Source organism: Ambystoma mexicanum, chromosome 5q, assembly GCF_040938575.1.
Source record: "Ambystoma mexicanum isolate Mex_15411 chromosome 5q, UKY_AmexF1_1, whole genome shotgun sequence".
Taxonomy (NCBI): domain Eukaryota; kingdom Metazoa; phylum Chordata; class Amphibia; order Caudata; family Ambystomatidae; genus Ambystoma; species Ambystoma mexicanum.
This window is the reverse complement of record NC_090933.1, coordinates 887,144,811-887,171,079: the sequence shown is the minus strand read 5'-3', so window position 1 is coordinate 887,171,079 and position 26,269 is coordinate 887,144,811. Positions and strand designations below refer to the sequence as shown.

Sequence of the window (26,269 nt, the reverse complement as noted above, 5' to 3'; positions counted from 1 at the left end):
TTAAATGTTTAAAGGTCCCGCTCAGTTGTGGGCCATTACAACAACTAGACCACACATCACCCTTTTGTAACTCTGGACACCTCTTCCTCGTCTCAGTACTAGTAGCATTATGGAACTTGAAATCCATAATGTTTCTAGTTTTAACGCACAAAAAGGGAATTCCTTCATTGGGTATTGTTAATTAACTTTTTTATCATTTTAATTACATATGTTCAGGTATCCGTGCCTGATATCCCGATCAGCGTATCTGGCATGACTGACTAAAAGACAAATACAGTATGAACAATAACTAGTTCAAGTAATCCATAAAAAATGTGTGTATTTTTTATAATTAATCAAAAATGATTATATATAACGACAAACATTAAATTAACATATTTAGTAGACCTTCACCCCAGACACAGTACCCTGGGTGAGGTTCTTGTGTTGCATAAAGATAGAATGCCCACAGGGTGCTTGTGTCCTTGGCCGTGGTAAATGTTCCTTTACCAAGATTGGTTTTGAGATAGAAAATGAGTAAAAGAAATAGTACAAAATAAGTAAATGAATAAAAAGACGGATGAACCGCTTGTTCTGTGGGACACAAAACTGCGAATGAGTTTGTTTCCTTATTTCTCAATGGTTTCATTTCAACTATTTCCACATTTGTACACAATTTCTTTCCCCTCCTAATCCTTGTGCTCATATCAAATTCTGAACATCCTTCCTTGTTTTTTTCAGAGAAAAAAAGCCACAGGCAAATATATCATCCAATTTTTCAATGTTATGTATGTATCCGCCAATTGTTTTTTGTTCCTTTTATTTTTTGTTTACATCATTTGTATCCCTATGGATCTCTTGCAAACATCATTCTAAGATTTCTAGAGTTCATTTTTCTTTTAGTGTCTGCCAACGTGTGAATAACAGGGTGATCTGTGGGGCTATCCTGCAAACTTCTTAGGAATCCCTGATCTGGCACGTTTCGGCGATCAAAATTGTGTGAATCGAATTGCCTTCACCAGGGCATCTTTTCAGACCCTGTAAATACATTTACGTGTGTTTGTGTCATGCGAGTGCACAACTACCTGTCATTTAAAAGGCAATTATTACACCTGTGGGCACCTGTGGGCACTTGCCTTTGAAATGCGTGAAGTGGGGTGCTCCAACAGCCTACTCGCTCTCAGGGGTGCACAGCGGTGAGTGAGAGGTTGACACTTTAGGCCGATTCATGGAACAAATGTGCGCCGAACTTCGTGGCGCAAGCGTGAAAGTGTTTTCCCTGCGATATGCGCCAAATCCTTGCGTGGCGCATACGTCACTGCAAAAACCCAAACGCTGTGCGCGACACGCACAGCAAAAGCGCACAACGTCCGCGCGCACACCTAAAAGGGGGCGGAACACGCGGAATGGGGGAACAATGCGTGAAAATAAGGGCGTAACTGGGGGGGGAAGTACTGCTGGGAAGTACACGGAACGTCCACACGAACTACACGTATTCATGGTATCGAATAGGGGAAACCCGCGCACAGCAAAAGACATGCAAAGGCCTTAACACGTCCGCCACACAAAGGCATGTGGTAGCATCCCCGCGCATAATAAGTGTGCGCAAACAACAAACATGTATATACAGCTACGATGAATGTCCCATTTCTCGCAGCACTGATCATGGGACACCGCAGGAGGAGGAGGAGAATAGGCAGGCCCCATATTTCGTTTGCCCAGGACTAGCCTTATTGGGATGCCTGATGACCAGGTCTATGGCAGGTATAGGTTTCTACCTCATATCCTAGACCTGGTCCAGGAGTGGGAGGATGACCTATCATCACCCACCTTGTGCTCCCAAGCACTGAGCCCCTTGGAAAGGGTGCTCAATGTACTCCATTTCTTGGCCGCTGGGTCATTTCAGCGGACCACTGCCATAGTGGGGGGGGTCCTCACAGCCCACGCAGTCACGCTGCCTACACCAGGTGTTGGCAATCATCACTGGGCGACCCTCAGTCCGCAGGCTCATAAACATGCCCAGAACACCAGCAGAAAGGCAGGCCATGGTCCAGGACTTTTACAGGGTGCCACGCTTCCCCAAAGTGCTTGGTGCCCTAGATTGCACCCATGTGGCCCTACGTCCACCTAGGGCCACAGAGAATATCCACCGCAAGCACTGGCATTCCATCAACGTGCAGGTTGTAGGCGATGCACAGGGGATCATCACCTCAGTCTATGCTAACTATCCTCGGTCCACCCATGACAGTTTCATGTACAGAATGTCTGCCCTGAGCCGGGACCTGGAAGCTGGGAAGCATAGTGACACATGGCTCATTAGTGAGTACAAATACCTGTGCACATGAATGCATGTCAGACACAGACAAATACACAAATCAAACTAATGACAACCATTATCACCTCCCCAGGGGACAGTGCCTACCCTCTGAGCAACCACACGACACCAATACGGAACACCACCACTCCATCCCTGGTAAGATACAACGCAGCCCATATTGCAACATGGCCCATAGAGGAGGGCACATTTGGAGTGCTCAAGTCACGCTTCTGGTACCTTGACCGCTCTGGCGGGCAGCTACTGTATGCACCTCTAGTAGTGTGCAGGATCATTGTGGCAGCATGTGTCCTGCACAATGTAGCAAGACGGCGGAGCGTACCGGTGGACATGGTGGTGCCCCCACATCCCCAACCACACGCACAGGCGCTGTGCATGTGAGGGGAAAGGGCACGTGGAGGCGGCACAACTGCGGCGGCCGTCACCTATGTGGCCTCCCAACCATGGCACAGATGTACTAGTGCACACAACAATTGTCCTGGGCAACTTGGGTGGGAGGGCAAGGAACGTGATCCAAACAGCACCCCTGTGCTCCTGCAAGGCTGCTGTGGCCCCTTAGGAAAAATGACGGGTCACGCAATGCTCAGGCATCCCAAAATAGCAAGAAAAAGAGATAAACGACCCATGTAGCCCACATGCGTGTAAAAAAACACACGCACGCTGTAGCAGCCAGGAACACAAATGCATATGTGGTAAACACGCAGGCTAGTATGACCGAAAAAAGGGGTACGCGACAAACAGGGACACCCGCAGTGGGAAAAATAACGTGTGCGACTCACCGCCAGCCGTGCGTGTAGAAGAACGCGTAGGCAACACCCTCGGCAAAAGAAGTACGCACTGTAGCCGCTGTGAAGTAATCTTGTGTGAACCCCAACGTCTGGAAAACACACGCACCGCTAACCACGAAAAGCATGTACAGATCGATGGAAACCCACATGGGACATTTAACCGGTGCTGAGGGAAACGCCCGCACGTGTTACGTAAAGGGCCTTTCCTCGAATTACACGCTGATGTGCTGTTTTTTCACGTGCCAAATCACTCCGTGTCAAGCTGGCAACGCGACTACACACGGAAGACCACGCTCCTGCCCAGAAGGCCAAATTACTGCCCCCCCAGAGCCCTAAGCAGCCTCCCACGAACCATCTGCTGCTGCCTGCCTGCTGCTACCGTGCCCTGCCATCTGCAGGGGTCCAGTTGCGGTGACCCCCGCCCCCTGCTAGAACAGAGGACTCCCGACTGGTGTTCCATCACTCCACATGCCAGCCCCAGGACCCAGTTGCCCACCCACACCTGCCTCAGGGGTTGCCATGTCCGACGCAACACCATCCGGCACCAGTGGCAACCCCCCAGCAGAGAGGCAGAGGGCTACCAGCTTCAGTGAAAAGGAAGTTGGTATCCTGGTGGAGCAAGTTCTGAGGCATTATGATGCCCTCTTCACACCATCGCGTGCCGACAAAGGACGGAATAGGATCTGGAAGGACATAGTGGGTGCCATCAACGCGGAGGGGGTGGCACCCTGCGACATCAAACACGTCCAGAAGCGCTGGGAAGAGTACAAGTCCAGGACCCTAAAGAAGGCCTGGCGCCTCTGGGGGCAGCGGATGCAGTGGGGTGCCGGGTCTAGCTTACCACCCAGCAGATGAGGGTCCTGGAGCGCATTCGCCCAGTGCTTCACCACCAGATCCTCAGGAAGCAGGCCTGTCTGTAGTCTAGCGGTAAGTGCCCATGCATACACGTTTAAAACGCTGCATGTTGCAGTGTGGTGGTAGTTAGCTACTGGGCTGCATGTGTGACATGGGTCATGTATGTATGTATGGATGTGTGTGTGCAGGGACATGATGGTGCTGCATGTGAGTCCAGTCAGGCGTTACACACATGGATGGTGTATGTGTTACAATGCATCATGCGGAGCAGCATGCGGAATGCACATATGTATGCATGCCTGTGTCTGTACTTTAACATGTTTGTGGTGTGATAGATGTGTGCTGCTGTCATGGACATGCATGGTGTACATGTCTGAGTAGTGTGTGCGCCATGGATGCATGACACATGTCTGTGACAATGTGTTGAATCACTGATACAGCCTAGTCAACCTTGTATCCACTGTGTCTGGGGGTATACCGGGCCAGATGCATGACCCTCCGGTGATGTGTGTGCATGTGATCACCATGTCCCATGATGCATGTGAGTTTCAGCCCACCATTGCATGTTACTATGGTGCCTTGGACATGGATGCAAATGTTCGTTGCATGTGCCATGCCTGTTTCTGCATGTGTATTGCCTGCACTGACCCATGTGTTTTGGAGGGACATGATAGAAGTGACGTTTGACAGTGCCACTCATGTGCTATTGCTTCCTGTCTAGGGGACTATTGTACAGTACCCAGATGCTTGTGTTCAATGTCTAACTTTACACAGCGGCGAGTGAAGAAGATGGCGGAGACGGCGCTGTGGAGGAAAGCGGCAGGGATGCCTCCACCAGCCGGCGACGCAAGGCCCAGTCACCCTCCCAGGAAATTCCATCATCCGGGAGTGAGGGGACTGGTGCTGCATCCGCCACTACGGCTGCAGTGGAAGGGGCGGGTGAGCCCCCACAAGGGCTTGCGATGGCAGAAGACGGTGCAGAGCCATCCAGGTTGGTGGTGTGTGCGGAGGAGGCCGCTACTGAGCCACACATGGGGCCTGGTGGGGGTGGTACCACTGGCGCAAGTGGTGCAGTCCAGGGGCAGGAGGCATCACAGGTCGCCACGCAGGGGCCTGTGTATGTCACTGTCCCTGACACTGTGACTGCATCACCATGCACCAGCAGGGATGCCCTGTCCCAGGCCCATCTGCAGGTAGGGGGGAGGTCCACGTCATCTGGCACTCCTCTACCTGATGACGAAGGGACCCGTGACAGGATTGAGTCTGTCTGATTGTGGTCGGGTTGCGCACTCGTGACATTTGTGATGACGTGCGTGGTTCCTGGTGGGACCACGCACGTCATCACGAAGAGTTGTGCGGCAACGTGTCCCAGTTGGGAGGGATGATGGTCGGGGGTTTCCTCCATGTGTCGGCCAGTCTTGCGGCTCTCTCCTTCTGTGTGCACACTATACGCCAGTCGTTCTCTGTGCCATCTTCCGGCCCAGATGCCACCAGGGCCCTCTGTGGACCTGCCCCAAACAATGCAGCCAGCCTGGTGGAGATCCCATCCCTAGAAACAACTGGAGGGAAATCGGGTAGAATTATAGGTTTCAAGGGAGCAAACCTGACATATCTCTATAGAAAACTAAGAACAAAAAGAAGCTCCCGTGCCTAAAAGTGGTTTGACATTCTAGTTACTAGATATTTAGGAATTAGTCTCATTAAAGGACAATTCAAAAAACAGTTACACATAGAAGTTCTTGGAAAATACAACCTAACTTCATTATTGACTCTGTTAAAATCGAATTTTAATACATGGTATACAAAGTTTTAAACATATACATAAAACCTAACAATTATAAAAACTAGCAAAGTGACCAGTGCTTCTAAATAAAGTGCTATTTGCTCGTCACCAACTAGCTAATAAAGTGCAACATATACAATTAGACTGTATCTCTTCTTCTGGATACGAAGACAAACTCAAAGTGTACATGTAAATATAGTATAATAGATTTTTTTCAAGTAAGTAACTTTCAATTTCCGTTTTGACAAAAGAACCACACAAAATTTCACACTTCAGATTCTTACTTATTCAATGTCTCTCAACATTGTACCTTAGTCTAAATATCCCTAAAGTACACAGGAGGAATTCTAATCCTTGTGCAGATACTTGGTGTTAGTATCTGTAGAAAGCCCTACATGTTTTGTTCCTCTAGTCCTTAGAGTTAGTGATAGGAACTTCTTCAGGGGAGTGTGGAGGCTGGGGCATAAAAACCCACAGCCAAAGTCTTGCTGATGGTTTAACAGAACTTAAACGTTGAAACTGTTGCAGTAGTGTGGAGTCCTTGATGGTGTTCCTAATGGGCAATCTTAAATGGTGTAAGCCACAGTCTCTTGTTCATTGTACAAGTGAATGATCCAGGTCAAACCTATTCATAAAAGACATAATACCACTATGTAAGTATTATTGTCACTCAAACAAAAGCATGTATAATCAATATTGCTTAAAGAGAGCCCTTAATTGGGAGCTTACTGTCTCTTAATGATAAGTAATGCTAGGGTTCTGCAAAATTTCTTAGTGGCGCAGTCCCCAATGAGATCCCTGTAGATACACAAGGAAAAAACTCAACAACTTGTGAGTATGGCAATGGCTGACTATAAATTAAAACAATGGATGCTGCAGGTTAATATGTCTAGTATAACAAAAAAGTATAGGATATTGGTATTCCAGTAGAGACTTACTTCAGACATTGGGCATCTTGTCTTTAAGCCGCATAATGGTTACTGAGTAAGTAGTGGCAGTCTGGACCGAGCGTTGTCCTGTAAACATAATTATATGCATTGTATTGGTAACGTGTGTTAGGCAGAAACCTGTGCAGTTCCCTCTGGGACCACTGCAAAAGATTTAAGACTACAGGTGTTTGGCAGTAAACCCACTTGGTAGCAGTCTGTACCACACAGTTTCACTTGGTAGCTGTGGCTGAGCAGTCAGACTTCCCTCAAGAAGAGTTGGGCAATATACAGAGTATTCACAATAGGTCAAAAGAACACAGTAGAACAAGTAAACACTGACCAGAGCTTGGTGTAAAAGAGATATAATTATTTATTTAAAACCACATCTAGTAAAACACACCGGCACTAATGTTAAGCAGTTCAAAAACACGGTCACTAAAAGATATACACTCCCTTAAAAGAATATTAGTCAAGTCTTAAGTAAAGCCCCACTTATTTTCAGACAGCGGTGAGCGCTTAACGCAGATGGCACTCTAATAATTCGTTTTAAAAAGGGAGAGAAAAGCAGAATATAATTTGAAACAGATCCCAACACTTTCACAAGAACACAAGAGAGGGAGGCAAAGTAAAACCATGAAGTAGAAGGCCGGATCCACTTTAAGAGGATCAGAACGAAATGTGTCCAAGGTCACACGGTTGAAGTGCACAAAAGTCTTGAAACGGTTCAGAAAGAGTTGGGCCAAAAGAAAGGGACCAGTTAGATGGTCAAGGCGGCCAGCCCAGCCCAGAAGGTTAAGGGATTATTATTACCTTGTAGCAATCTTTAGAAAGGGAGACTTGGCGGACACGGTACCTTAAAGTGGTGAGAATACTCCAGCGGGGGCAGTTGTTCCTGGCAGCGGATGCAGGTCGGTGCTTCGTCCGGGGGAAGAGAGGATCTCGTCGGGGAGGAAGACAGGAGTCCGTTGTACTGCCAGGGAAGAAACCAGCCGCGAAGTTCTCAGGTAAAAGGAGCGGTCCTTTTATTCGCGGTCCAGTGGTAAGTGGCTATCCGGTTGCCGGGGTGCTTGGCACGGGCAATTCGACCACAAGACGTCCTGGGATGCAAGGAAAAGAAGGTCAACTGGTTGTGCCCACCAGTCAGGGGAAGAAGCCTTTCCAGCCGGGAGATCTTCTCTGTCGTCGGGAAGTGGTGAGTCGGTTCCGCAGGGCTCCACCGGTGGTGTCGTCGTGGTAGGTCGGCTCAGCTTCTCCCTCGTCGGATTCTTAGGTCCTGTGGCGACTTCTGAAGTTCCAGTCCCCAAAGCCCTGCTTTTATGCAGCACACCCCCATTCACTCAGCCTAGCTGTCAATCAAACATGCTAAGTGGTGAGCGGGCCGACTCACCACTTGGGCCAATCACACAAGAGTGCGACTTGAGTTACCAAGGTAACTCAGTCCAGGGTGCCTAAACCCCCTTGGACACCCCCTGTGGTACCCAGACAGAGTGGCACCACTTTTGGAGGCTTCTGTGGAGAAGCCCGCCAAAAAAGTGGAACAAAGGGCTCGACTTGGGTTGGAGTCACAGAAGAGAACACAAACGCCATTTTAGAATCGAATCCTGGCAAAAAATACCAACCGGCGAATTAATATTAAATAAATAAACCGGCGGTATGTTCAAGGTTATGAGAATTAAATAATTAAAGTTGGTAGCCTCGAACAATGGGAAAATCCCATAGGGATATATCTGCGGTCGAATATAAAAAGTAGTATCCACTGCCACCAGCCAAAACTCGATCAGGGGAGACGGAGACGTGCCCCCTCGACTAACAGACCCTGGGGCAATCGAATTGCCCCGACCAGTACGTCCACAATATGATGGTTTGTACCGGTTTTTGTTAATTTGGGACTAGTAAAGCCAATGGTGACTTTACATGCCCTGGGAGACAGTAGTCAGTCCCAGGGTATGGAGTCTATGGTGGGGTGTCACTATGACACCCCTGTGTCACTGCACGGAGGGTGCTGTGTAACACACATAGTAAAAACACATGAGACCCTATGGAGTAAAGGACCCCATAGCCCATAAAACACATAAGCAGTCAAAGGAACACCATAAATCATGTCCAAGAGTGGGAAAAAAAGAGTCTCACTCTTGGCAGGAGAAAAAAACAAACTCCAGAAATCCAGCAAAGCGGCTGGGGGACTCACTAGGTTAGGAAATTCAGCCTAAAGAGAATTCTCCCTAACAACGTGACAGATGGTGTCAGAAAACAGAGGTACAAACTGGTCCCTTATGCAAGAACCTAGTAGGCAATAACTCTGGATACAGAAGTATGCCACGGGGTACGCAGGTTACCTGAGGGATCAAATGGACTCCATGGCGGCAAAGCTGCTCCTTCATATGCTGTGCGATGTCGAAATGGCTACTGTTGCTAGGATAGCTCGCGCAGAACGACGCTATGAGTTGTGCGCATAGGCTATACTGCGCATGTGCAATGGCGGTACGTTCTGCACTACTGGCGGTGCGTGCTAATGGATAGAAGCAGCTGATCACACCTATTACAGCCACATAAGAAAATACGCTAAATCGGAATACGGAGGAGCAGCTGATCAGGATCTACGCTGCAGGCTGCACTGGAGAGAGTATATATATATATATAATATATATGTATATATATATATATATATATATATATATATATATATATAGTAGTCAACAGAATATACTGTACAGTCGGGTATGAAATCCGTTACTATAGGGACAATACACGCTACTGCCGAGTCATGTAAGTTGTTGCGCATATGTGTTGGCAGGTATACTATGATCTAGTATGCCGCACGGCAGAGAAACATAGAATCAATTACTATATGATTCACATAGTCGTCTGGATCCAAGTCTCGAGGAGAAGCCATGCCAGAAGCATAATGGCTGTAAGATGCAACATATATTCAACGGTCAGTGGATATAAGTCTAGCCCTAGGGCGTTTGTTAGGGTAGGGCAAGCATATCGAATGCTGTGCTAGAGGGGCCACTCCTGGAGTGAAGGTGCATCTTTTGTCGTGCCATTAGACAATATAAGCAATGGCAATGTTAGAGGTAAATCATAAATGGTATAATCAGAAAAAGGTGTTGAAAACTGTAGGATTTTATTAAAAAATAAAGAAAGAGGGCACTTACAGTAGCCGCAGCCTGATGTTGTAATGGTATCTGTCAAAATTAATTATAGAGACTAACAGGTCGCGATTAATCCTAAAATTAGGTTTTACCAATGTACAATCTATTGCAAGGGCACCAGATGGCGTACACTACCATCATTGAGTTACAATTTGTCAAGACTCTCTGTTCCCATCGTTTATTGAGACCTAGATCAATATCCTTTGATCTGCTGGTTTTTGCACAACAGTTGCAATGGCCACACGGGCTATGTCCTGTAATTTTGGGTAATCCCCAACTTTCAGTTAGTGTGGGATCCCATCCCTGCCAGAGTCGGGAGTCGGAGGTCCAGCAGGGGTGGCCACCCCACCAACTGGACCCCAGCAGATGGAAAATGTGCCGGCATCATCGGGCAGGGCACGTGCACGGGGGATTCCATCAGCCAGAGGCTGTCGTGGTGGCAGAGGCAGTTGCGTTGGAGGCAACAGCAGGTTCAGCGTGGGAGGCATCATGGCTCGGGGCCATCAACACCCCAGGGACAGGTATCGGCCGAAGTGCAGGAGAACCCCGGACTGGGAGTGTCTTCCGCGTGGCAGCGTTTGGGCCAGCAGATGGAGGCGGCGGGCGGAGAGGGCTCGGCTCAGGATGGCCAGGGCAGAGAACTCCATGCACCGGGCTTTGAGGCGGGTGGAGGGCCTCGAGGAAACTCCATGGCTGCATCCCTGCGAGACCTCGAGGCCAGGGAGCAGGCCCGCCTCTGGAATATAGACGTGGAGTTCGATAATGGCCTGGCCCGGAACATCAAACGGTGAACCGTGGACTAGCCCGCCGCCTTTCTAAATAGTTTTGTAGTTGTAGGTTTCCTTTATTTATTTTTTCCTTTGGGGCGCATGGACTGACCCGCCTTTTTGTAAATAGTTATTTATTAGGTTGTTTTTTCTTAGGTTTCCTTTGGATTGTTGGGCTCATGGACCCTTTATTTTTACATTGTATATAGTTATGGACCTGATTTTACTATTTTATTTTTACTATGGAGGAATGGTTTGGTTTTTTTTTACTTTGGATTTCGATTTATGGAGGGACACTTTGGAGGCATTTTTATTTTGATTTTATTGATCTCAGCATTTATATTTTTAGCTTTATTTTGGACATCCTTTTATTCTTTTTTTTCTTGTGTAATTTCGTTTCATTCATACAGTTGTGTATATAATTTTTTATTTTTTACTTCATTTGTGTGGTCATCTCTCATTGGTTTCGTGCATGTCACAATGTGGGTTTTCTCAGTCATGTGTCACCATTGTGTGGGTCTGACAGACTTGTATTCATGCGGATACTGGTTATTTGGGATCTATCCTGGCATGGGGATTTCAATGTGGAGTGGATGGAATGCTTGGTTGGGTGTTTGGACTGGGGTGGCGTGGGGTGGGATTTGGGTGGTCATAAGGGCCATGGATCTGGATTGTGATGACGTGTTGGGTAGGGGTAATGAGTCGGGGCCTGCTGGCAGGTGCCCGTCAATGGTGGGTGGGGTGGGGGACATGAGTCGGGGGGCGGGGGGTCCCAGGTGCATGGTGCCATGTGGCCTGCCTGCGGGGCATGCTCAGGGGTGATGGTCTGCCTGCGGGGCATGGCCAGGGGTGTGGGGTGGTCCCCTGTGGTGTGGGCTGCATGCGGGGCATGGTATGGGGTGATGTGCTGCCTGCGGGGCATGGCCAAGGGTATGGGGTGGTCCCCTGTGGTGTGGGCTGCCTGCTGGGCGGCCCACCCGGGAGGGCACACACTGCCAAATCGCTTGTGAAAGTCCACGCGCACCCCCGGAATACGCGCAGGCAGCCCATCCACCCTCCCCATGCCCCGCAGGCAGCCCATCCACCATGATCATGCCCCGCAGGAAGCCCATCACCCCAGTCCATGACCCGCAGGCAGCCCATCCACCATGACCCGCAGGCAGCCCATCACCCCAGTCCCTGACCTGCAGGCAGCCCATCCACCCTCCTCATGCCCCGCAGGCAGACCATCCACCCTCCTCATGCCCCGCAGGCCGCCCATCTACACTCCCCATGCCCCACAGGCAGCTCACTCTACAGGGGGGACTTTTTCCACACATTTTACCTGATGCGAGCGGGGTACACGTATTCGGAGGGGTGTGCGTGAAGTTTTACAAGCGATTGGCCTGCCGCTAGCGGGGTACGTGTATTCCGGGGGTGCGCGTGGAGTTTCACGCGCGATTGGCCTGGCGCGAGCGGGGTATGTGCATTCTGGGGGTGCGCATGGAGTTTCACACACGATTGGCCTGGCGTGAGCATGGTATGTGTATTCCGGGGTTGCGCGTGGAGTTTTACATGAGATTTCGCTGGCGCGAGCAGGGTACGTGTATTCTGAGCGGTGCGCACAGAGTTTTACACGCTATTTCGCTGGCGCAAGTGGGCTACGTGTATTCCGAGGGGTGCGCAGGGAGTTTTAAACGAGTTTTCGTGGTTGGGGGGCTGTATGCTGGTCCACTGGCCTTTGCTCCATGTACTGGATTTGTGCGATGTTTTTGGCGCACTGGGCGGTTTGGTGGCGTAACTGGCACTGCTGCAGGGTCGCTGCGCCACGGCTGCTTATGGATGTATAAATCCATGAATACGCTGTGCGCCAAAATGGGTTTTGGCACACGCGGCTGGCGCAGACTGTCGCACGCGCACTCTGTGCGCCAGCCGCGTGCGCCACTTGTGCGCTAAATTCTATGAATTACCCCCTTTGTGTATTGTGTTGTGGTTGGAATGGATCCCGCGGTTGGGAGGGCTCCCGTGTGAGTAATGGAGGGTCTCTGCTGTTTTATGAAGAAATAGAAGATAAATAGAAGAAGGTACATTAATTTAAGGTGACAGACTTAAGACAGGCGGATGTTAAGGGCACCCCTGCAACAATAATCTGTGTCTTGGTGATCATCCCAATGCCGTAGTCATGCATCCTGTGCGGAGTATGGGCAATGGGATTACTGTGGGGCAACCCGACTTTGGCATGAATGTCTCAGTACAGAGTCCTCATTCTTAATGCATGCACACTGTGATGAAAAACGGAGGAAGGACTGCCGAGTTGGGAGCATAGCGTGCTCCTCGCTCATATCTTGTGATTATTCATCTAGGAATAAAGAAGGCATATCATGGAGGGATGCGTCCTGATATTGGATTCTGTAATAGAGATCTAATGTGAAGCGAGGGTTATTGCCTCGCTCCCCCCAACATCTTAACCTGTGAGTCTCGTCTAGTTGGGTGCATCCGTGCCGGCTTCTGAAGGACTTACAGCAACACAAGCTGCGTTTTCATGGATGCGGCTAGATTTCATAGGTCCCACCAGATGGAACGTGCATGCGTAAGCATGTCGTAGTCGTAATGACCCCATCTGTAGTATCGTGCGTAGGGAGTCCTGTGTTGGCGTGAAGCCGATGGTCAATTGGTGTCATGATTCCTGCCCCTCATGTCCCCAGCCCTCCAAGATGTCAGACTGGAGCCAGGCCACGTTCACTGACATGGCCCTCAAGGGCCTCTCCATCCCTCCAAAGACCCACTTGGAGTCCGACTTGGCGCTTGTGGCACCAGACTCACTCCCATAGTATAACATTGGGGATTGGACTTGTAGTGCATTGATGGGGACAAGATGGATGCCCCCACATATTTCGGTTCCCTGAACTGCATGTGCAGTCTAGTCTTTTGGGTGTGGTTCAGCCCAGAGACACCTGGGATACCCAGAGACTATTTAAGCCACGGCCAGGCTGAGAAACATGCTTTGCATTTTCTGCACCTGCAGCGTGACATTCACCGTGTTCGGATCGGTCTCCAGCAGGCCTGCATTTTTCTTCTGTGCTCAGCTCCTGCAAGAACAAGAACACCGTTAGGAACAGCCTTACCTTGCGGCGCTTCTGCCCATCATTCATCGCTGCTTCTGTTCTGCGGGCATCTTCGGCAGTGTCATTCCCATCCCGGCACGCCGCTTCCTAAGGAAAAGGGAAAAGAACAGAAAAAAGGCATTCGTAAACATTCAGCAAATCTTCGCTTACTTTTAAAGACTGTACGAGCTTCAAACGCTTACCTGACTCCCAGCCGCTCTGGGGGAACTCTGTCTCCGGAACTTCTCATCCATCTGCAAGAGAGAAAAGACATTCCAGTTTAGCGTGGAAACATCTAGAGGCACCGCATACCGCGCTTACTCACTGCATTTCTTCTTCATAACCGGCATCCACGCTGAAAACGTTGCGGCACCTCAAAGACATAGAAAAGGAACTCGGTTCAATATAAATACGAAAAGGTTGCATCGCGCTTTCACTCACCTTCAGCGCTACTCATCTCAGCAGCGCGCCGCTATCCCCGGACGCCGGCCATCATCTAAGGAAAGGAAAGAAGTTAGAGAACTGTTCAAAAGACTCATTATACTTACCTGTCGGACTCTTGCCAGTGAAGTAACTAGGCAGCAACAAGCCCGCATCAATCAACGCGCCCCTGCGCTGAAAGCAGGACGGAGAGCACACTTTCCAAGAAAACAAGGTGAGCTGTGGATCAAAGGGAAGGGTTGGACCCCGGGGAAGAAGGGGGTTCAAGCACACAGAGACAATAGGAAGTTAAACTCTACCAATCCTGTGTTTCAGGCCCAGTCTCCAGTCGAGTAGACTCCAGGGAAGGGTTCGAGGTAAAAAGAGGTCAGAATAGGCTGAGTGTCGTCCCCGTGGATACCAGGTGAGCGTTACAATTGGATTGAGCCAGTGAGTTAAGACCTGCATGTGTCATCATGTCCTTGTAACCGGTACTAGCTACGAATTCAACAGAAAGAGCCGCCTGATGGCCCATCCGGGAAATGTATGTCTGTGGCAGGTGTAATTAAATTATGAGTTATGAATGCGTCCTGGAGGCAAAAGCAAGTTGTGAATGGGGGAAATAAAAAAGGAAAACCGAAGCAATATCTACACCCCTTATACTGTTATTGCCCTGTAGTGGGATGTTATACAGCTAGGCTAGATATAGCAGGACTGACGATCCTGCCTCATCCCACATAACCCGTGGTTGCAAATACATGATCCGTAGGGTCCTTAACTCTTGTTAAACTCAAATGCCTCTGCATGTTCGTTGAATGTGGACCAGCACAGATTGTCATTGCAAGGAGGTTTGAGCGAGAGGTGTCATGGCACCATGCTCACTTACTGTTTTTCATGGAAAAAATAGCTCTATGTAGAAGGTAAAAAATCCTCATTCAGACCATGGTTGTAAGTGTCCAATCTAAGGATCCATCGGATTTCTTTTTCGGGCAGTCTTCTCTGTACGTTGGGTACACCTTTCACTAGAATAAATCATTTGCAGAATGTTGGTATTCCATGTAATGGCTCACCATTGGTGCTGCAACATATTTGCAGCGGATTTCCGATTTATGTTCAGATATCCTAGTTTTAACATAATCACATCTATTCTGCTTATAAGAATTACTTTTAAGGGAAGATGTGAAGAAAGTAATTTCTCTTAGCTTTATAATACAAACACACTGGAGACCTATAACCACCACAACAAGTTGTATTAACTCATGTTCCTTATATACATCATTTTCATGTCTACAAAAAAGGTTCCCATGTTGGACACCTTGCTTAAGTCTGGGAGGGGAGGTCCTACTGTTACAACATGCCATTAGATAGTCGGGCATTAGGGAAACCTCATCCTCAGAAGAGGATGATTACCGAATTTCTCCTGAAGGAATCGCCACATTCCCTTAATAGCCTTCTCCTTCTATGTGATCCTTCTAACATCACTCTCAGGGTTAGGATCAGGTAGCTGCTGCCTTTCCCTGGCCATATGGGAGGAGACTTTAGGATTCTGTAATGACTGCAGGATTCATCACACACAGCACAAGCTAGCAACCTGAACACCAATGTACATATTACCTAAATGGTGTGGTGAATCCAGGGAATTCTCCCCTTCTCCCCAGGGGGGACCCACCCGCTAGGGAACCTGGCAATTGGGATCCCGCTGGGGGTGATTCCCCCCCCCAACACACCCTCCTCCATTAGGGGAAAAGGAATCCCCAAGTAAGGGTTTTACTAAACCTCCTTTTAACACAGAATAGCAAGTGTTTGTTGGTTACATGGGAGTTGAAAAGGGCTGTAATGTACCGGCCTGTTTAAAAATGGATTGCTTGGTTACGGACCTGTATTTGGTGACACCCGTACATGAAGAGTGTGGAACCAATGGATACTCCCATCTAGTTCCTGGGAGGAAAATAAAGGTACACAGACCCAAGAGGAGAGAGCCTACTGGAGAGTGTGAGGCTGGCCTGCGTGGCGGCACTGGGGAGGGAATGTCTCCCTCTCAGCAGAAGCGTGGTGGCAGAGCCATGCTGACGGCGTGGTGGGCGGAGAAAAAGTAAAGTCCGCATAATGCTGTCACTTTCAGGAAGACAAGGAACTTGAAGCTGCTGAGGAGAAACAAAGCAAAGCGGCGTACGGGCATCCTCCCTAACTAACACCAAAGTTCTGTTGTTCCAAGACTGGAGGAACCAATGAAAGAGAACAGCCGCAAAGACCAGAGGGAAGTCAGGTGTGGAACCACGCTAGCCATAGAGACTGCCTCCCCCAACAAGCACTTCAGTCGGAAAGCAGGTAAACAGCACAGGTCGAGGAATCTGTGGCGGGCAGTGAGGCAACACTGTAGCCCATGCTGGGCTGAGAATGCAAATAACCCACAACTGGGTCAGGAAACCGACAATTGAAGCAAGGCTGAGAAGCCCATAGCTCACGCTAGGCTGAGCATCAAGATATCCCATGAGGGGGTGAGAAGACTGATCATCGAAAAGGGGTTAAAAAGCCTGGGACCCCAAGCTGGACTAAGACAAAAGATACCCCATGTGGGAGTAAGAGGTCCCACAACCCAAGCAAGAGTGAGCAACAGAAACGCCTGAAATGTGGTGAGGCACAAGTTAACACGAGCTGGGGTGAAAGACATTTTCCGTTACGCGATTACAGACCAAACCCGTTGTTTCCAACAAGCTCACTTGTCTGGGAGAAAGAATCACGTTTGGTGGGAGCCCATACCAAATACCACTATGAAATGAGTAAGACTAAGACATTTGTACTACAACAGCAAGCCTGGGGCCTGAGAAAGCACTGAACTCTTTGGGTGGGGGTCAAAAAACCTTCCACCACTAACATAGGGTAAAGGTAATCCTTTCCTAGTTTATTTTTGTAATAGTGGTAGGTCCGATGTAAGGATAGCTTAGGTCTGGATAGAGGTCAGAGTTTTTGTAAGACATCCTGACAAGCACATGTTTGTTGTTTTCTTTGAAGAATAGGGAACTCATCGTAAAAGTAGGATTAGAAGAGGCATTCTTTCCTTAATAAAAATACTGTGTTGCAAACATGTCTTTCTTTCCGTCTTGACTTACCACAAAGGCTTTTTCAAAATTAATTCATAATGCATTTAGACAGTATCTATGGTACCTTGATTAAAACCCTTATTGGAAACGTATGAATGTTGTCATAAGACGAAGATATATTTTTTATATAGTGCATTGATAGTAATTCATATACTAAATCCACAATATGAAAAGAATGAATGCATGAAACCTCTTTAGTGATCATACGCACAGGATAGAATACATATCCATATAAAAATTGTTTCATTTCATTAAATTTAAAAAATTTAAATAAAATATCACATCTGAAGAAGTGTATAGCAGTGACTAAGGAGTCGGGCACATATCCAATTAATCCATAATAAATGTATAATACACATCACCATTACAGTTAATAAAAACATAGAACTATTGACACAATGTATCAAAGGGAGAAAACTCAGAAAAATGCAAATGGGGAACCAAAAAAGAGGAAACGTGTAAATTGGATTATTTTGGCAACTCCTTTATTTTCTTATATATTTATATACACGCACCCACACATGTTGGCATTTTATCCGTCTCATAAATTGTGACAATTCTAAAGAGTCAAAACCTTCCTTTTCTCAGTCAAGGGTTCATCCATTCAAAGAAAAAGATGCTGCTCCTATTAGATATTGTGACCACTTAGAACAGGGAATTCATTCTCATAATTATCCTAGGTTCTGCTTGGCGCAGTTCTTAATTTCCTTTCTAACACCTCGTGATTTGGATTCTTTTATTTGTAAGACTACATATTTCAGAAGATCACTTGCAATATGGGATTCCTGGAAATGTATTGCCATTGTGTATCTTTCATTGCCTTTCTTGATTGCCTTTACATGTACTTGAAGTCGCATCTTTCCTTTTCCGATTTTGGAACCAATATTTTGTTAGACACAAGAACACATCAAAATTTGAACACAAAAATCACTATTACAATTCATGAATTGAGTAATGTTTAACTTGTTATGTTTCAAACATGGAGCAGTGAAAGATCTGTTTATTCCAAATGTACAGATTGAACACTGTCCACAAAAATAAGAGCTTTCTCTCTGAATTCCAACCGCATCTTGATTCAAATTAGTTGCGTGTCTCATAGTAGCTGTAACCCAGAATATCTTTCAAATGGGGAAGACTAAAAACAATCTTGCGGTACTTTTCAACAACTGAATTTATCTTGGGATCAAGAGATCAAACATCCCAATGTTTATTAATGATCTTCTGTATCTCTTGTGATTGATTAGTGTTGGGCATTTATCTAGGAGAATCACATGTTGACTGTTATTTATATTTACAGTTTTATCTCTCAGTAAATCTGTTTGATACATTTTTGTCATATTTCATAATGTGTATTTAATACCTCATTCCGGATAAAATATGATAGGGTTGTAACAATGTTACTTTGCTTATTATTCTGTATCACATTCAGGGCTTATACTTGAATTTGATTTATTGTTGCACTTTTATGCTGTGATTGCTGTCAATATTTTTGCCAAAATTTAAGTTTCAGTAGTAGCTGAAAATGTCATACTACATCTGTAAAATCGATCAATGTGCTGATAATAGGTGACAGACATTTTAATATTAATGGTGGGCTAGAGATACTGAAAATTGTTCAAGTGGTAGTCAAATGAGTGAAATCGTCCTTCTGTTATATGCCTCTTAGGGTGGTGATGTAAACCTGACCTTGATGGACATTGACAAGCTGGGTGCAAGCCAAAACACGAGTAACTGATGTTTACATAACTCGTGGAGAATATATAATGATTTGTGTTTGACCCACCAGGAGCACTTTACAAAAACATTTTGCAGCTAAGGAGACTCTTGGTGCAAATACATCTGTTTGTGTACATACTGATATTTTCATCTGCACAAATGTATTCAGCTGATAGCTCACAGGTAAAATGCCCAGCCTCAGGAACATGGGATATGAGATTGAAACCTGTTCAGGCCAAGGCAGTGCTATAACCTTCCGATGTCCATGAATTTGGTACTTTGAGGTGGCAATAATATTGACAGCGATTATTACAGCATTTAAATGAGGCTGTAAATAAATCACTATTGAAATCAACAGTTCATAAATCTTTGAATAGTTCACAATGTTGCCTTATATTTTCAGCCTTTCCGTTCCCGTGTTAAACATGCTTCTAAATGAACTACTGTGTGTAAGCAAAGTTCCTCCTGGCACGAAACATGTGGATATGGATCTAAGAAGCCTGCCGCCAACCACTGCAATGGCTATAATACTCTACAACAGATGGTACTATTTTATTTTCATGTATTTTTTTAAACTGACATTGTTGTGCAAGACTTCCAAAGAGGTCAAATATGAGTACTTTAAAATATATATATTTGTATGTGTAAACTATCCTGGCTTGTATTGGTGATATGAATGCGGGGAGTGCAAGACTTCTTGGACATCTAACCCACAAAATAGAATGTATTTGCTTGTTCTCTGTTGACTGTCCCTGAAACTTGGTGGAATTGAAAGGTATCCACCCTAACAGGGATTGTTTTTTTAAACAGCGCTTGTAGCCAGGCCTCGATTTTCAACCAGAAGAGCTAATTATGTATTTTGCTTTCTTAAATATGTATTTTTCATGGAATGTGTGGAAGTTGGTGGCATTTTACTTTTGTTCAGTGGATGTGCAGGAGCCTCGATGGTGCAGAACAGCAGAAATCTCTGTGGCAATGTCGGAAATGCAGTCATGTTAAGGGGTGATGGTGTGGATTAAACACTGATTGGTTGGCAAGCACACGCCTGCCCATAAGGCTGTGCGAATATGAAATAAGTCAGCGACCAAGCCTCCAGATACTCCTATCTACATGACGCGCATTAGATCATGAAGGCTGGTTTAGCCTCTTGAGTTACCAGAATAACTACCATGTGGCTACTGAGTCTGCGGTTTTGGAACCATTAAGTGTGATTGAAAGCACCCAGGTGTCATGTGGGAGGGCCGTGCAGTATTCCATTTAGCTTGGAGGGTCCTGTAAAGCCAAGCCCATGATTGTTCGGAAGCACATCACATTGGTTTCTTTTAACATTTATTTTTATTTGCATTCCTCAAATACATGTTAAAACCCACCTCACCATTCATCTCTTCAAACTGGTACCCCCTGTCCCCCCCGCCCATTTTGCAGACCTACCAAATTCCCCGTGACAAATGAGCCACTAGACGTATTCATGCAATTGTTACAAATTCAAGCAGTACACAATATTTGCAGTTTCTGAGGGCAATACGTAACATTACAGTCTTTATGCAGAAAGTCAAGGACCTCTTTCCAGTCTTCGGAGAATGCAGTATGTTCCCATTGTAAGGAGTACGTCATCCTTTCCATCGCTAAAAAGTTCAACACTTGGAGAACCATTCCGTAATATGAGGGGTGCTCTGTCACTTTCCACTTTTGAGCAATTGCTAGTAGAGCTGCCAGTTGCAGCATTACATAGGCATTCTGGGTTGACTTTGGTTGCCGCCCTAGATCCTTTTCTACCATTGTCCCAGAGCACGGTGAGTGTTGCCCCCGTTTGTGAGGCCATTTTAGTAAATTTGTGCACGCCCCAAGGCCCTTAAACAACCCCTTTGCAGCCCGATTCCCACCCCGCACCCTCTTCCTGTTTCCCCGTCCCTCCTGCCTCCCGACCCGCCCCCCCAGCTCTCATTGGTCCTCTCACCCTCTATCACTGGTCCTCCCAGGGCAGCCCTCTGCCCGTGCAGCCCTGCGGCTAAGGGCCCAAGGCCAAGGGCGGCTCCAACAGAGGCGGCTCCAGGAAGTGTCAGCAGGTGTCCGCAGGGGAAGCCAGTGGCCAGCCGTCAACCAGCAACTACAAGGACCAGTAAGGTAGGGTGGCTTGGGTTGGGGAGAGGTACAGCTTGACCCTAGATACCTGACCACTAGGCAAAACCAACATTTGTCAATGTGATCACCCACTGTTGCCCCAAACTGCATTGATAGCAGGGCCTCTGTGCCCAAATTGCACTGTGTGATCCCCAAACTTCATTGATAGCAGGGCCTCTGTGCCCAAACTGCATTGTGTGATCTCCAAACTGCATTGATAGCAGGGCCCATATTCCATTGTGTGATCTCCAAACTGCATTGATAGCAGGGCCTCTGTGCCCAAATTGCACTGTGATCCCCAAACTGCATTGATAGCAGGGTCTCTATGCCCAAACTGCACTGTGTGATCTCTAAACTGCACTGATAGCAGGGCCTCTGTGCCCAAACTGCATTGATAGACCTCTCCCACTATACAGGTGTCTCAAACTTAGCAGGGTCTCTGTGCCCAAATTGCATTGTGTGATCTCCAAACCGCAACGATGGGCCTCTCTCCCCTGTACAGGTATCTCAAATTTAGTTCACTCTCAAATCTAGCTCACTCGCAAATTTAGCTAACTCTCAAGCGAGACAGAAGCCACCAGTGAATTGCGGTGGTGGGTCACTCTGACTACGGCCTCTTGCATCACAAGGAGAAAGCCCAAGCTGCGCCCGTCCAAGCCACCCTCCCCAACCCACACAGCCGGCTCACCACAGTGAACCGTAGCTCAGGGAGACGGACAGAAAAAAAGAGCCACCGATAACACCCAACTTAATAACCCTTACCCCCCCTAGGACAGCGACTGAACGAGTCACCATCTCCAGCTGGAATACCACCTACAGGGGGAGCCCAAACTAGTAGCGGACACCCCCTCACCCGCCACTACACCATAAGACCACTAGACAACCAGACCAAAACAGGACCAACTAGACGTCACCAAACAAAGACTAAACAACTTAAACAACTCTCAATCTTACAATGCCGCGCAAACGACCCATTCCAAGGAAAAGACATAGAGATGAAAGAACAAACATTCCGGAACATCAACTTAGAACAACAACCTTAGACTGGACCCCCTCAGACAGGAACACAAACCGAAGCAACTCTGAGAGAAGAAAAAAATCCCTCTACCTAACTCCATACCTCGCAGACAACTGGCCACCACGGCAATCCAACCCAACATTAGATACAGCAGCACCTAACAATCCAACACAAGCAAGTAGAAGAAGGATGACCAACACAAACCACAAACAGACGACCGACACAATAACCCCCTACATCACCAAAGGAAGAGGAACTTCCAATCAACAACCACAACCCCCGGAAGACTAACCCGATAAAAACACAAAACCCCAAGACAGAACCTGGAAGAACTCTTCGAAGACGCTGACACCCTGAATCCCACAGCCCAACAAGTGACCGACCAGGAAGGAAACCTCAACACTGAGCAGAAGACGACCTCGACAAAGACCAAACCAAACAACACCTCCAAACTTCACTGCAATCTAATAAACGCAAGATCCATGTCAAAACACTCGACAGAGATCTTCGACCTACTCAACGACAACGGAATTGACATCCTGTTCATCACAGAAACATGGCTGGACGACAACTACAAAGTGACACTCCAAAGCTGCCTTCCGACCGACTTCAAATGCTTACAAATAAACAGAAATGACAAAAAAGGAGGAGGCATCGCTATAGCATTCAAAGAACACCTGAAAATAAAAACTGACAAACCACTCAACATCCTCAACTGCGAAACCATGGTAATACACCTAACAGCGAGCCCAAAAACCAACATCACATTCATCCTGGAATACAGACTGCCGACATATGATGCAACATTTGTCAATAACTTCATAGAAGCCATCACCAATTTAGCCATCAACCAAGAACACCTAATCATCCTGGGCGACTTCAACATCTGGTTTGAAGACAGCCACGCCAACTCCCGAAACTCATTAAACAAACCACTCCGCATCATGGAACTACAACAACTAGTCAAAGGAGCAACGCACTCGGCAGGACACACCCTAGATGCAATTTTCACCAAAGAAAAACTCATCACCACGGCACCTCCGATACAAATACTGTGGAGCGACCATCTCATCATCCCATTCGTGATCACCCTGCCTACCCAAGCCTACATACAACATCCGAAACACACAACCACCACCAAAAGAAACTGGAAACCCGTCAAAGAAAGCAACCTATTCGAACAACTGGAATTAACAAAACCCTCAGCTGACCTAGACGGGAAAGCAGAGATACTGCACAAATGGATCGGAGATGCAATAGACAAGATTGCCCCAGAAAAACCATTCACCCCATCCAAAAAAAGAGCAATGGCAAAATGGTTCACCCCACTACTAAATGACATGAAAAAGGAAAACAAAAAGATGGAATTGGAATGGAGGAAAGAATACAACCCAGGGAAAAAAACATTGTACAGAAACAAAACCGTGCATACAAGGAAATTCAAAAGGCAAAGAGAAGACATTACAATGACAGAATCAACAATGCCACCAACACACAAAAAGAAATGTTTAGCATCATTTAAGAAATGAGAAACCCGCCAGGCTGCAAATTCACCCTAACCCCCTCAGAAAAACTATGCAACGACCTAGCAGACCACTTAAAAAAAAAAATCAATGACATCCGACAAACCATACAAAAGCGACCAACCAACCACAACATACAACCCAACTAACCTAACACGGAACCACAGCACAAACTCCAAAGCTTTCCTGAAATATCAGCAGAGGCATTAGCAATGCTGGTAAAACGAAGCAAGAAAGCGGGATCACCCATGGACCCCTGTCCCCCAGACATCTACAAATCAATCCTCACGCAAGGATCACCAGCAGAACACTACAGAAACCTGCTAAATCTATCACTATCGACAGGGACTGTACCGAAGATCTTCAAATCAGCATACATCAAGCCACTCTTGAAAAACGCAAGTGGTGAGGTAGATGACCTTTCCAACTACAGGCCGATCTCTAACATCCCCTACCCAGCAAAACTTCTAGAAACCTACGTATATAAGCTAACCCAAGAACACGTAGAAAAACACCACCTGCTGGACCAAGCTCAAATCGGTTTATGACTGGCGAGAGGAACGGAAACAGCACTACTATCCACCTGGGACGACCTCAAAACTAACGCAGACTCAAACACTACCTCAGCCCTTATTCTGCTCGACCTCTCCGCAGCCTTTGACACAGTTAGCCACGACACCATGACCAAAAGACTAGAAGACAGGCATAACAGACACAGCACTACGCTGGACCAAATCATTCCTAGCAGACAGAACAGAAACCTTATGGATAAAACCTGTCAAATCCACTCCACGAGTTAACGACTGTGGAGTGCCACAAGGATCTTCGCTATCTCCACTATATTTCAACATCTATCAGACTCCGGTCATCAGAATCTTAAAAAAATACAACATTACATGTTACAACTACGCAGATGACACTCAGATCATCTACAAAATCAAAGACACCGATGCCGACCATTCAACCCTAACCGACTGTCTAAAAGAAGTCATCAATTGGATGGATGCCAACAACCTGAAAATCAACCCAGGAAAGACCGAAATCATGATCGTATCCAAAGACAAAGAGAACGAAACCCCCATCCCATGGCCTACAGAAATGGGAAACGCACCAACACCATTGGAGGTAGTAAAACATCTGGGAGTCCTATTGGACAACACCCTAACCCTTGAACCACAAATAAATGCAACAGTGAAGAAATGTTTTTTCCTCCTCCACACGGCAAGAAGAATTCTACCCTTCCTCTCCTTCACGCACAAAACACTCACTATCGTCACCCTAATCATGTCAAAAATCGACTATGCAAACAGCCTCTACCTCGGAATACCAGAATACCTCCTGAAGAAACTGCAACGGATCCAAAATGCAGCAGCAAGACTACTCCTCAAACTATCCAGAAGAGACCACATCACTCCAGCCCTAAAAACACTACACTGGCTCCCAGTAAAACATTGCATCACCTTCAAAACAATGTGCATAACGCACAGGGCAATCAGCGGACAAGGAGCAGAATTCTTACAAAAGAAAATAACAGTCTATAAACCAACGAGACCCCTCTGATCAAGCAACGAAATCCGCCTGGAACTGAAACCATACCTTAAGAAAAAACTTGGAGGCACCTCCTTCTACCACTTAGCCGCAAAAACCTGAAACAACATCCCAAAGGAAATAATAAACACTGAAGATCACCTAAAATTCAGGAAATCACTAAAAACCTGGCTCTTCAACACCACAGACTAAACCTGGAAACCAAAACCGGAAAAAGGATGACTAAACCGGAAAGGACACGGACATCCCCGACCCGAGAGGGTTTCTCCCACAGCACCTGGACGGGTGACACCAGATAGACTGGAACACAGGTGGCACGCAAGCAGACTGAGTCAACCACCCCAGACAATCCCACCAACACTTTCTCCCGCCCCTTAGTTACCACCAGGTACCACAGTGGTGTGGAATTGTCGAGATATTGGCAATCGCCACACTACCTGAGAGGTTGACATTGGCAGATGCACTGGCCACAGGAGTATGAAGGGAGGACTAGGGGAGCTATGAGAGAGCTTGTTAGAGGTGGGGGCCAGAGGAGTAAGGAACCTTGTATGCCAGTCGGACCCAGATCCGGGACAGGGCTGCATCGGACGAGACTGCATGGACCTAGCGCCTCAATTCGGGATCGAAATGCAAACTAACCAACCCTACTAACAATTTCCCTTTCTGCATACACCTCTCAAACTCCAAACCAAACACAACCAAAACCTACAGCACAAAAGACTGCACAAACTTCACTACATTGCAGCAAAACAAAAACCCATATAATCTTGCACAACAGTACACGACTACCGGCCGCAAACACCCCAGGCCCAGCCAACGGACCCACCGAGCTGAGTCCGCCAACAGCACATCACTGCTCTCTTGCACTTTTCCTGCTTCCTCCCACTAACTCAACCCCTCCCCCCTCTTTCAGAGCGCCAGGGGACCACTCCGGTGGTGATAGTGCGCAGTACAAATGTCCTTTAACATTAACATTGATAGAAGACTTGAACGTTGAGATCTTGATGTATGTGAGGGAAACATCTCATTCATATTTGTATTCACTACTTCCCGGTAGTGAGTCAACACTGGGTAGCTCCACTATATGTTCCCAGGTCCCTACCCGACGCAATCCCTCCAACATTTATCCGAAAATGATAGTTTCATTT

At 47.0% G+C, this 26,269-nt stretch overlaps 1 protein-coding gene across 2 annotated transcripts in view; it reads left to right on the top strand.

The window, feature by feature from the left end:
- Positions 1-26,269, top strand: part of INTS8 (integrator complex subunit 8) — a 2,196,017-nt gene that overhangs the window by 254,965 nt on the left and 1,914,783 nt on the right. For both annotated transcript variants that reach the window (XM_069621379.1, XM_069621380.1), the window contains exon 4: positions 19,315-19,455. In XM_069621379.1, the coding sequence (XP_069477480.1) occupies positions 19,315-19,455 (141 nt within the window). The remainder of the gene's footprint in view (positions 1-19,314; positions 19,456-26,269) is intronic.